General features: G+C 41.8%; 1 protein-coding gene and 1 long non-coding RNA gene across 3 annotated transcripts in view; both read right to left on the bottom strand.

Moving 5' to 3' along the window:
* LOC126597132 (uncharacterized) overlaps positions 1–13,502 on the bottom strand; it is a 64,093-nt gene that overhangs the window by 33,149 nt on the left and 17,442 nt on the right. The gene's annotated exons all lie outside the window — the stretch shown is intronic.
* On the bottom strand, positions 6,806–12,892 carry LOC126597124 (uncharacterized). Of its 2 annotated transcripts, none has more exons than XM_050263899.1 (2): positions 12,029–12,892; positions 6,806–6,986 (listed from the first exon to the last, which is right to left on the bottom strand). In XM_050263899.1, exons 1-2 carry the CDS (start codon positions 12,821–12,823, stop codon positions 6,840–6,842), a joined length of 942 nt encoding a protein of 313 aa, XP_050119856.1. In that variant the 5' UTR covers positions 12,824–12,892; the 3' UTR covers positions 6,806–6,839. The 2 variants fall into 2 exon arrangements, with proteins under 2 accessions (XP_050119856.1, XP_050119855.1); XM_050263898.1 differs by lacking the exon at positions 6,806–6,986 and adding an exon at positions 8,650–9,361 and having other exon boundaries at positions 10,276–12,892.

The raw sequence follows: 13,502 nt of genomic DNA, 5'->3' as shown, positions 1-13,502 counted from the left end.
ACCTGCTAGTAGCACAGAAAAAGATTGCTGAGCGAGCTTATAATCAATGAGTAAAGAAAAAGTCATTCGGCAAAGGTGATTTAGTTTGGCAAACGGTGTTGTTAGTATGGATTAAGGATCCTAGATTTGGAAAATGGTTGCCAAATTGGGAAGGACCATTTGTTGTTCACAAAGTTCTCAAAAATAGGGCATACCATCTCAATGATCGAACTGGTATAATATATAAGTTGCCAATCAATGGGGAGTTCTTAAAAAATATTATCCAGTTAATTAGGAGTTGCAAGAATAAGAAATATTTCATTAAGTCGACTAAAAAAAATATGTATACAAAAAGTCAACTGGCCAACAAGTCAGCATTAAGAATATAATATATGGGGTCGAAGGAATGAAAGCTTCAAGTATGGCTTTTAGCTCCAGCCATTTTACTTCACCCATAGTGATCTCAGCATGCCAAGTCCTCTTGTCAGCCTTCAACATTTGTATCCGTTTTATGACAACTGCATACTTTACTAGCCGAGGTTTATTTGCCTCAAAGATCCTTTCAAGCACAGAGGCAATGGCAGACCTTTGAGATTAAAGTTCAACAATCTGACGATCAAGGTTGGCCATTTTCTCTTCCTTTGCCTTCAGTGCCTCGAGCTCTAGTAGGATAGCTTCTTGAGTGGCTGTTGCAACCTTCAGGTCCTCGTTGGCTTGAAGAGCTTTCTAAAAAATATCAAAGTATAGCCGAGTTTTCTCCAAAATGGTCGTTAGGTGAACAACGTTTTCATTGCTCACCAAACCATCGGCTGTAGTTGTTCAAGCACTCTCGCACAGAGTCAAGGCCTTTGTTTTCAAGAGCTTACATGGCTGAGATGGACATAGTCTGTTTGGCCAAAGCGTTGGACTCGACCGAGGCTACAAAATGACTAGCTACCCCGAATCTGCTGGCAAAATAGGCGTCGAGCTCAACTTCCTATAAAGGCTGCACAAAAAGAAAGGTTAGATAAGCAGAATCTAAAGGAAAACATGACAGAAGAAGTTATTTTAGATCTATCGAGAAGTGACTTCGGCCATATCTTCTGGGCTGTTGCTCGAACCAAAAGAACTTAATGGCCGAGCCCAATGTTTAAGACAACTCTTCAATTCATATAGTCGATGAAGGTTATATATGTTCGATAGCCACCTAGGCGGCTATGAAATAGAGATAAGGCCCCTTCAGCGCATAAATTTTTGATGAAACGATCAACTGGGCTCTTGACAGTTGACAGTTTTATTTTGGTTTAGCATTCCAAGATAAAATTTAGAATCAAAATGAAGAACTTACAAATGCCGAGGTGACATCTTGTGCGGGGATATCGAGATCCTGGTTTTAAGGATAAACTGGCATCTTCGCGGTCGCTTCTTCCCTTGCAGAACCAACCGGCTCCATGGCTAGCCTCTCAACGACCGCCTCAACTAGTAGTTGGATATCCGGGTCTGGATTAGGCATGGAAGATATGACACATTTGCTTTTATCCAAAGGCAGGAGTACCTTATTTGTTTGCTTAGCCGATAAAAAACGCCTCATCAATGGATCGGCTCACTGTTGTTTTCTTGGTAACAAAAAATGATTAAATACTAATCGAAGATGTTTAAGGAAAGAGAAGCTTTGAAAACTCCATACGCCTTCTGGAATATTCGACACTAGAATAATTTTTGGATTAGGAGAGTGAATCACTTCAACCAAAATTGTGGTCGCCTCTTTAAAAAAAAGCAGTTGTTGGGCTGACGTCCTTGACAAAAGGGATGGTCGAGGCTTGGACCGCAAACTCCTCGGCCACTAGGGTAACGACTTGTTCAGCCACAGTAGTAGTCTGTACCATGGGTTAAATTGTGACCTCCTGATTAACATTTGGGGTCGAGGAATTTTGAGGTATCCCTATTGGGACCTTAACACCAAGGGTAGGATAAGGAGCGTCAGGAGTTAAAGTTCGTGTTTCCTGGCTGGAAATGACAAGGATCTCACGCTCCCCTTTCTTTGCTCTCTTCTTTATTTGTTTCATGGGTCGAGCAACTTCATCAGTTATCTCGGCCAAAGGATGAAGTCGTTTGCCACCGCTGTCAATACAGCAGCAACGTCCGCTAGAGTTGGAGAGGTCGAAGTCATCTTGGGAGAAGAGGCTATAACAGTAATGGCCTTCTTCAATGGAGGGGCGATCTTTTTTCTAGACTCTACCATCGCGACTACTTCGGCCCATTTTATCGAGCAGCCACTTGGACAAACTAATTGAGAGTCACGACGAAGATGTTTGGTCAAGTATATATATAAGCAAAACAAAATAAAAGTACCTTGAGCCGTATCTTTGGATTTTGGAGTAAGAGTTTTCTTTGGTCGATCACCAAAGATTTTGTTTTTGATTTCTTCGACTGATGTGCCAAAGAAATCTTTGGTGTAGATTTCCCACCAGTCAGCAAAGGTACTGGCACCATAGGTTTCACAGGTATTCGACTAGAGGTAGAATTTAGTGCACCATTCTTGAAACTCTTGCCCTACTTCCTCACATTCCTTTTTAAAAGAGCAAGAAAGTCGTTCTCGACTAAAAAACGAGCTAGTAGTGAGCAAAAGCGCATGACACCCCTAGAGATAGGCTAGTTGTCGAGCCACAAAATGGGGATGGTAGACTTCCCAACTGGCCTGCCAAACGTCACAACCGAAAGGAAGGTCTCGAGCTAGCATGAATGATCCCTAGGTTCACCGAAGATCGGTGACTTTTGTTTCTTCCTATGCGGATGTAGGAAGCTTGATGGATGATGGATAATTTTTTCGATGATAGATCAGGAATTCATCATTGGTAAGGTCATCTATGCCAAAGAAATATTTGAAAATTTCTTCAACTAAGTAAGTCAGGTTTGGACGTGAAGCCAGTTGAAGACCCATTGCTTCAAATGAGTTGAAGTTGAAGTTCTATAGCCTCAGGATGGGAAACTAGACTTGCAGCTAAAGTTGAAATACCTAGTGTGGGTTATTCTGGTGCGGGTCAATTTTTCCAACAGTTGCCTCGGCCAAGCAGCGCTTAAGGTTAGCAAGGATGGCGGGGCTAAGGGCCAGAGTGTGACCTATAACGAAGGCTTTAGCCACTGGCATATTTCGGTGAGGCATTTGTTCGACTTGGTACAAAAGATGAACTTGTTGTACCAATAGAACAAGAAGGCCTCATGTGCAGAAATTCTTGTGTAGCTTGTTTATTTCGTCTTTTAATACTACCCCTTGGTTATCTTTTTTCAAAACTTCGAAAATGCGCTCGTCAAAGACTGTTTTTAAATTTAAGTCAAATTGATACTGAAAGAGTGTGGTATCGACTAGAAGACCAGATGGTAAGGTGCCAAGGATAGTCCTCATGTCTAGAACTGTTGGACCAATGAGGTCAAAAGGAAGCACCATGATGTTTGTGGCTGAGCACCAGAAGCTCATAGCAACCAACAGGAGTTATCAGTCCATGCTGACCTAAATGGTCAAGATCTTAATGGTGTCAAAGATGCCAAGTGACTTCCAGTTGTCGCCGAAGTGTGGTTCCATTTAGCTAACCCAAGCAACCTAGGCTGCAAGAGTCGATGACCAGGCTCCTTGAGGTTTGGCTGATTCCTATTTCAACCAATCATATCCTTGAAATAAAGAACTCAGGCAGTGGTCCTTCAGCATTTCAGTGATGACCTATAAGACATTGTCCTTAAACAAATGACCCAAGATCTGGTGAGAGGTAACTGAATCTTCTTCAAATCGGAGGGTTTCGATGGCATTCTAATCGATGAAATCGTGACATTTGTCCCATTCTTCGACAAGTTTCGTGATAAAGGTATTAGCAGCCATTGAAGCAAGAGTTTAGAGTTTTTCTGGGTTTCAAAGGTTGGTTCTTTTCTTGGGTGTCAAATCATCAGAAGTAAAGTGTGAGAATTTAGAGTTTTGAAAGCGTAAATGAAGAATGAAGCCTGAAATGGTATTTATAGGCAGATTAGGAAGAAGATCAATGGTCTCAAATTCAAAGCATAAGGGGTAAATTTGGTCGAAATAGTTTTACAATCATTACGAAAATAAAAAATCCAGGCTAAAGGGATGAAAAATACTCAAATCGGGATTGCACGATTGCGTATGGCGACGAACTTTAGGGCATGATCATTATAAAAAGACATTTCAATGTCTACAAGCCTTGGGCGTGAGGTGCGCATGTTGCCGAATCTAGACAGTTGCGACAAGAAGGCGCCGCGTGTCAAACCTTTGCGATTATCAAGGACTGACATATAATGGGAGATCATGTGTGATAGATGTATCTTAGTGGATGGGGAATATTCATTTTTGCAATGATCTTTTGATCAACCACTAAGCGTAGGCCAAGGGTTTATTTCTTGGTTAATAATGGATCGCTTCTTCAAGGTCGAAGTTCGGTCGGATATGGTAGGTCAAATACCTCAGAAGCAAGGAGGCAATGTTTGTATCCAAAATAACACTTTGGGTCGAGCTTAGAATTGTTCTTGGCCCATGGAAGAATATTAGGAATATTCTTTGCCATGGGCAGAGTCTTGTGGAGTTCGGCAAAATCCTATCAGGAAATGGTTTGGCCTGGATAAGGTTGAAGTGGTCGAATCGTAGTGCAATAAGGATTCTTTAGAAGGTAAGGATGCTTTGAGTCAGAAAAGATGCTGAGAATCAAAGGACGAATCTAAGTGATTGAAGAGCTTGGTTCGGATTCTATAGGGGTTAGGATTGGTCGAGACCTAATTAGATTGGGTCAAAGGATGAATCTAAGTGATTGAAGAGCTTGGTTCGGATTCTATAGGGGTTAGGATTGGTCGAGACCTAATCAAATTGGGTTGAGGAATTCTAGTTTGAGTGAAATTCTACCTAGGCCATAGAGGAAATCACTACTATAAATAGATAGGGGAGTCATCATTCAAAGCCCCTCCAATTCAACACACAACTACCCTGCGCAAACATCTCAAACACCTTGAGATTTTTATTTTCTTTTTTCCGCCAACACATCTTTAGTTTGGATAAATAGCCCTGTGAAGGCAACCAACAACATCTTCAATTTGGATAAATAACACTGGAGTTGTAGAATCAGCTGACCGTGGAGCACCTTCAGTTTGGATAAACAGTACTGCTTTGAAACCAACTGATTACCTATCCAAGTCTCGGCCAGCAACGATTTCCAAATCCTTGTTGGAAGAGGTCATCTCATCAGCCTTCTCGGCGAAGTGAGGTGTTACCAGGCTCGACACATTGAAAGCGGAGTTTATTTTATGATTAGAAATTCACAAATACATTTTAGAGTTCGGCTTATTTTGACGGCCAAACCACATTTACAATCAAGACACTTATCTCTTTTGAGTATTTGTGTCCATATAGTCTGGTACCAGTTCGACGTACTTATATTCTTACAAATATAATTACTAAGGCCAAACCACATTCATTTTACTCCCTGGCCGAACTCAACCGACGAGTTGGTACGCCCGGCATTCGACTAAAGGACTTAGGTAGCTTATTAATTACTTGGCCTAAACGCCACATAGGCTAAGTAGTTTTTAAGGTCAACACACATGCTTACTGATAAGGATATGGGGAAATGACATAGATAGATAAGGTGTGAAATTAAAACCGAATTTTTAGGTTAAAATCTTACCAAAGGCAAATTTGAATTACATTATTGCTAGCCTATTTTGAGACTTAGCCAGCTATACCACCACATTAGTGTAAATAATATTGTTTATTCAAAAATAAAAATAAAAATTGGAAGAACTTACAAAAGAAAGTTAACAACAGATGTGTTCTTTATCTTATTCCTACTATAACAAAAACCTATAGTTACTCTATTGCTCAATAACTCATCATAATGGGACACGTTACCTACAGAATTATTTTCCAATATAACTGTGCCAGCGTGCCAAGAAAATAGGCCATGGAACCAGCAGAAAAGAGAATTAAGTATAAACCAAAAGAAGCAATGTATGATGTAACTTAACCTTTTTCATCAATATTAGAATGGTCTTCCTCAAAATCATGTTTACTAGACAATACAAAAAAATATTCTCAAAGAAAATTTAATAACACTATATTCATTTTTTTTTTCTAAAAATGATATTATCTACATTAAAGGGGAGGGGATGGGTTTAGTCTTATAATGTGCTAACAATAATGTGGTTCAAAGCAAAAATCAAACTTAAGACCTTTCACTTATAAAAAATTTTAAAAAAAAAAAAATAACCTCCAAACCGTAATATTAAGTAACACATTTTTTTAACTACAATACAAAATTACATTTAACCGTTGTACAATTTGTGGGGACAGAATGGACATATACCCCACTGAATGAGACAAGAACAATATATTTGAGAGCAAATAAAGTCAACTAGACTAGAATTATCGTGCCATGGGATCCAAGCTCTCGTGGTGAACATGTTAGGAATTGGCCATTATAGTGAGTTTGAGAAAACTACAAAGAGTGTCACAGCCAAAAAATATAATTTTTCCTACAATTTTTTACTCGACGAATAAAATTTTGTCTTGTAAAGGAACTTTTATCCGATGGCTATTTTAGTTGGTAGGGCAAAAATGATCAACATTTAAGGTTACTCAAAACCTTTATGTGACGGAAGGCTATCGGAGGGCAAGTCACAAATCGTCAAGCAAAATTTTGATGCGAAGGAAAAAATTGTACACAATATCTGTTTGCACGACAAATCATGTCTTCGTTTTGGTTTTGCCCAACAACAATGTCTATCGGCTAACTTCTACTGTTGGTGGTCAAACTATGGCTATTGTTGTAGTAAGATTTTTTAGTTAATGTAGACAACAACAACAACAACAACAACAAAGCCTTTTCCCACTAAGTGGGGTCGGCTATATGAATCCTAGAACGCCATTGCGCTCGGTTTTGTGTCATGTCCTCCGTTAGATCCAAGTACTCTAAGTCTTTTCTTAGAGTCTCTTCCAAAGTTTTCCTAGGTCTTCCTCTACCCCTTCGGCCCTTAACCTCTGTCCCGTAGTCACATCTTCGAACCGGAGCGTCAGTCGGCCTTCTTTGCACATGTCCAAATCACCAGAGCCGATTTTCTCTCATCTTTCCTACAATTTCGGCTACTCCTACTTTACCTCGGATATCCTCATTCCCAATCTTATCCTTTCTCGTGTGCCCACACATCCCACGAAGCATCCTCATCTCCGCTACACCCATTTTGTGTACGTGTTGATGCTTCACCACCCAACATTCTCTGCCATACACCATCGCTGGCCTTATTGTCGTCCTATAAAATTTTCCCTTGAGCTTCAGTGGCCTACGACGGTCACACAACACGCCGGATGCACTCTTTCCATCCATCTCGTATTCTATGGTTGAGATCTCCATCTAATTCTCCGTTCTCTTGCAAGATAGATCCTAGGTAACGAAAACGGTCGCTTTTTGTGATCTTCGCTAGATTGCTCCGGTCATTAGTGTGGATAAGTATATAAATGGATAGAGATAGGAAAGCAAACACAAGATGTACGTGGTTCACCCAGATTGGCTACGTCCACGGAATAGAAGAGTTCTCATTAATTGTGAAGGGTTTACACAAGTACATAGGTTCAAGCTCTCCTTTAGTGAGTACGAGTGAATGATTTAGTACAAATGACATTAGGAAATATTGTGGGAGAATGATCTCGTAATCACGAAACTTCTAAGTATCGGAGTGTGGTGTCGTCTTGACTTGCCTTATCTGTCTCATAGGTAGATGTGGCATCTTCTCTGGAAGTACTCTTCCTCCATCCAGGGGTGGTATCTTTAACTGGTGGAGATGCACAAGGTAATGTATCAATTTCACTTGAAGCTTACTTGTAGTTTCAGGCTTGGTCAAGCGCGATACAAACCATGTAGTAGGAGTCCCCCAAGTCGCCGAGCTAGGGGGTCTGCTGAAAGAGGTGACAGACAAGGTAAGCAATCAGAGCTCCGACTGATTGTTCACCTTCTCCCCATCTTGCAGCAGCATGAAGGATAAAGAGAAGAAAAATGAGAAGAGATGATATGAGATACTTTTGCTTTTGAAGAAGTAACTTTCCACAGGCTTATTCTTGAACTGAGCTGGAGGGTTTTCTGGTTTCCTCCAGAGTATAAGGCCGACTGAAGAATTTGAGGGTCAAAACAAGTCCATCAAATCTAGAGTACGTTCCACCCTGCTGATATGGGATACTTTTGCTTTTGACAGAGTAATGGATGTATCGGCACGTGTGCTGTTACGCTTGTCTCCACATGCTTCCTTGTATCCTTCGCACTTGCCCTATCTGTTCCTCAAGCAGATGCGGAATCTTCCCTGGAAACATAAGATGTTGAAGATGAGTACTCGAGAGTAATGCCAGGTAAGTAATCAGGTAAGGGGTTCCAGGTAGTCAGTTCCTGGCTGGAAGCTTGATTCCAAGTGCTGACTGATTGCTCTCTTTCTCCTTGTCTTGCAGGTAAAAACAAGGCCAAAAGAAAAAACAGGGAAAAAGCATGATATGGGATACTCTTGCTTTTAACCCTGATGATATGAGATATTCTTGCTCTAGTATAGCTTGTTTGCAGAGGTATTATCGGGGGGAAAGAAAGCTGAATATTTCGAAAGGCTTTGTTGGGAGTGCCCTCTCAGATATGATGAAGGGTTGAGCATTTTTGCAGGTCTGCCTGTCCGTTGGGGATGGAGGTCGACATATATAGGAGTCTCCCTAACAACAAGTAGTAATGCTATTCCTTTACCCTGCTTGGTCATAGCACGGTAGTGGGAGCTGCCAGTTTCACATGTTTTAACTCTGTTAGAGCACTTTGAAAAAATGGTCTGTGGTATCTGGCTCTCGAGATTCGGAGAACAATGCCTCTTCGATTTTTGAGAAAGCAATCATGCTGGGGGTCTGACTCTCGAGATTCGGAGAGCAGTGTCTCTTCGATTTTTGAGGAAGTAATCATGTTGGGAGTCTGGCTCTCGAGATTCGGAGGGCGGTGCCTCTTCGATTTTGGAGCAAGCAATCTTGTTGGGAGTGTTGTCTCGAATGTGAGTAAAGGTTGGACATGTTTGCTAGTCTACCTTGCCACGAAGCACAAAGGTTGACACACAGGGACTTTCCAATTATCCAGCAATGGTACTGTTCCTTTACCCTCTCTTCGATTTTGAGAAAGTAGTCATGTTGGGAGTCTGGCTCTCGAGATTCGGAGGACGGTGCCTCTTCGATTTTGGAGCAAGCAATCTTGTTGGGACTGTTTTCTCGAATGTGAGTAAAGGTTGGGCATGTTTGCTAGTCTACCTTGCCACGAAGCACAGAGGTTGACACACAGGGACTTTCCAATTATCCAGCAGTGGTACTGTTCCTTTACCCTTGTGGGTAATAATATGGTAGCTAGACCTTCAAAATTTATGTGTCTAAACTTTGTTAGTGCTGTTTCTTTGCTATTCTTTTACCTTTTTTGGTCAGAGCGATGTAGTGGGAGCTGCAAGCTTCACGTGCTCAACTTTGGCAGAGAACTTTGGCAAAGTGATCTGTGGTACCCATGAGTTATTGTTGCGTGTGGGAAGTGGGTGATTGAACAGTAAGATTCATGTGCTTTCTACTTCACCAGAAGTCTTCGACAGAATGCCCATAATTTCTGCAAAGCTGAGTGTGCGTGTGACAGGTGCTGACAAGGCTAGAAAAGTAGGTGCCTCTTCGATTTCTGAGATCGGCCCTTGTGGTCTCTGAGCAGCCTAGCTTTTGAGAAAGCGAGCGTCTCTTCGATTGATTCGGAGAACGGTGCCTCACCGATTTTTGAGAAAGCAATCATGCTGGGGGTCTGGCTCTCGAGATTCGGGGAGCAGTGTCTCTTCGATTTTTGAGAAAGTAATCATGTTGGGAGAGTGGCTCTCGAGATTCGGAGGGCGGTGCCTCTTCGATTTTGGAGCAAGCAATCTTGCTGGGAGTGTTTTCTCGAATGTGAGTAAAGGTTGGGCATGTTTGCTAGTCTACCTTGCCACGAAGCACAGAGGTTGACACACAGAGACTTTCCAATTATCCAGCAATGGTACTGTTCCTTTACCCTCTCTTCGATTTTTAAGAAAGTAGTCATGTTGGGAGTCTGGCTCTTTAGATTCGGAGGACGGTGCCTCTTCGATTTTGGAGCAAGCAATCTTATTGGGAGTGTTTTCTCGAATGTGAGTAAAGGTTGGGCATGTTTGCTAGTCTACCTTGCCACGAAGCACAGAGGTTGACATACATGGACTTTCCAATTATCCAGCAGTGGTACTGTTCCTTTACCCTTGTGGGTAATAATATGGTAGCTAGACCTTCAAAATTTATGGGTCTAAACTTTGTTAGTGTTGTTTCTTTGCTATTCTTTTACCCTTCTTGGTCAGAGCGATGTAGTGGGAGCTGCAAGCTTCACGTGCTCAACTTTGGCAGAGAACTTTGGCAAAGTTATCTGTGGTACCCATGAGCTATTGTTGCGTGTGGGAAGTGGGTGATTGAATAGTAAGATTCATGTGTTTTCTACTTCCCCAGAAGTCTTTGACAGAATGCCCATAATTTCCGCAAAGCTGAGTGTGCGTGTGACAGGTGCTGACAAGGCTGGAAAAGTAGGTGCCTCTTCGATTTCTGAGATCGGCCCTCGTGGTCTCTAGGGAGCCCAGCTTTTGAGAAAGCGAGCGCCTCTTCGATTTCTGAGATCGGCCTTCGTGGTCTTTGAGCAGCCCAACTTTTGAGAAAGCAAACGGCTCTTCGATTTCTGAGATCAACCCTCGTGATCTCTAAGCAGCCCAACTTTTGAGAAAGCAAACGCCTCTTCGATTTCTGAGCAGGCGCCTCTTTGATTTCTGAAGCTCCGTCGAGTGCAGATTTTTATAGGGGCTGGCATTAAGTTCCAAAGCACACTTGAATCTCCACCAGTAGAAGCTTCATTCTTGCACTTCTAAGATCTTGATTTGTCCGACCTCTTCTCTCTTCAACACCTTTGAAAATGTCTGGCCCCTCCGACCGTCGTTTTGACTTGAACCTTGTTGAAGAGGCAGCCCCGCCTTCTCCAGACAACATATGGCGCCCATCCTTCGTCTCCCCAACTGGTCCTCTTATCGTTGGGGATTCCGTGATGAAGAATGATATGACCGTTGCGGTGGTGGCCAGGAACCTTCTCACTCCCAAAGATAACAGACTACTTTCCAAACGGTCTGATGAGTTAGCTGTTAAGGATTCGCTGGCTCTCAGTGTTCAGTGTGCAGGTTCTGTGTCTAATATGGCCCAACGCCTATTTGCTCGAACCCGCCAAGTTGAATCATTGGCGGCTGAAGTGATGAGTCTCAAACAGGAGATTAGAGGGCTCAAGCATGAGAATAAACAGTTGCACCGGCTCGCACATGACTATGCTACAAACATGAAGAGGAAGCTTGACCAGATGAAGGAAACTGATGGTCAGGTTTTACTTGATCATCAGAGATTTGTGGGTTTGTTCCAAAGGCATTTATTGCCTTCGTCTTCTGGGGCTGTACCGCGTAATGAAGCTCCAAATGATCAACCTCTGATGCCTCCTCCTTCTAGGGTTCTGTCCAGTACTGAGGCTCCAAATGATCCCCCTCCGGTGCCTTCTCTTTCTGGGGCTCTACCGACTGCTGAGACTTCTCCTAAGCAACCTTTGTGAAGGCTCCCTCTTGTGTGTTTATTTTGACTCATGTATATGTACATATTTGTAGCTTATCGGGGATATCAATAAATAAGCTTTCCTTCATTTCAACGTATTGTGTTAAATACACCAAAGCCTTCTTCGCTAAGTTCTTTGAATTTTCTTTTGTTGAAGCTTGTATGTTGAAGCTTTCTGAGTGGAGCATGTAGGTTGGGGTAGTGTTCCCTTAATTTCCCGAGTGAGGAAAACTTCTTGGTTGGAGACTTGGAAAATCCAAGTCACTGAGTGGGATCGGCTATATGAATCTTAGAACGCCATTGTGCTCGATCCTGTGTCATGTCCTTCGTTAGATCCAAGTACTCTAAGTCTTTTCTTAGAGTCTCTTCCAAAGTTTTCCTAGGTCTTCCTCTACCCCTTCGGCCCTGAACCTCTGTCCCATAGTCGCATCTTCTAATCGGAGCGTCAGTAGGCCTTCTTTGCACATGTCCAAACCACCGTAACCGATTTTCTCTCATCTTTCCTTCAATTTCGGCTACTCCTACTTTACCCCGGATATCCTCATTCCTAATCTTATCCTTTCTCGTGTGCCCACACATCCAACGAAGCATCCTCATCTCCGCTACACCCATTTTGTGTACGTGTTGATGTTTCACCGCCCAACATTCTGTGCCATACAGCATCGCCGGCCTTATTGCCGTCCTATAAAATTTTCCCTTGAGCTTCAGTGGCATACGGCGGTCACACAACACGCCGGATGCACTCTTCCACTTCATCCATCCAGCTTGTATTCTATGGTTGAGATCTCCATCTAATTCTCCGTTCTTTTGCAAGATAGATCCTAGGTAACGAAAACGGTCGCTCTTTGGTATTTCTTGATCTCCGATCCTCACCCCTAACTCGTTTTGGCCTCCATTTGCACTGAACTTGCACTCCATATATTCTGTCTTTGATCGGCTTAGGCGAAGACCTTTAGATTCCAACACTTCTCTCCAAAGGTTAAGCTTTGCATTTACCCCTTCCTGAGTTTCATCTATCAACACTATATCGTCTGCGAAAAGCATACACCAAGGAATATCATCTTGAATATGTCCTGTTAACTCATCCATTACCAACGCAAAAAGGTAAGGACTTAAGGATGAGCCTTGATGTAATCCTACAGTTATGGGAAAGCTTTCGGTTTGTCCTTCATGAGTTCTTACGGCAGTCTTTGCTCCTTCATACATATCCTTTATAGCTTGGATATATGCTACTCGTACTCCTTTCTTCTCTAAAATCCTCCAAAGAATGTCTCTTGGGATTTTAGTTAATGTAGACGTGTGAAGAAAATATAAAAAGTATATACAATGCTCGTAATGAGAAGCTCTACAACTTTTTGAAGATGTCAACTCCGAAATTCGCCACCATAATCCCATAAACCATAGATTTAAATTTAACAGTTGATTGTAATTTACACTTACGCTCATTCTTCTTACCGAATTTTGTTTTTTCAAATTTTTTTTTAAAACATGATCCTTTAGCGGATGCAAAAAGATGATCGGTTCGGATCGTTGATATCACATTCACATTTTTAAGGTTAGTAAAAATATTGCTCGGAGGTTATAAAGTCTCTAGAAAGTATATAACATCGACTCATATTTAATTCATCATAAACATCGGAACGTGATATCAACAGTCCGACCATTCATTTTTATAACATTCATTAAAAGATCATGTTTACAAAAGATAAAATCTGAAAAATGAAATATAGTGAGAAGAATATAGTGTAAACAACAATCGACGGTTAAATATAAGAGATTATGGATTATGGTTGAATTTCGGAGTTGATTGTATATGTTTTTACATTTTTCACACTTCTACATTAATTTTGCACACAACAATAAACACTATTTATGAGGGTTTGGA

The sequence above is a fragment of the Malus sylvestris genome, chromosome 13 (assembly GCF_916048215.2).
Source record: "Malus sylvestris chromosome 13, drMalSylv7.2, whole genome shotgun sequence".
Lineage (NCBI taxonomy): Eukaryota > Viridiplantae > Streptophyta > Magnoliopsida > Rosales > Rosaceae > Malus > Malus sylvestris.
The sequence above is the reverse complement of the archived record's forward strand: the minus strand, read 5'-3'. Positions and strand labels throughout refer to the sequence as shown.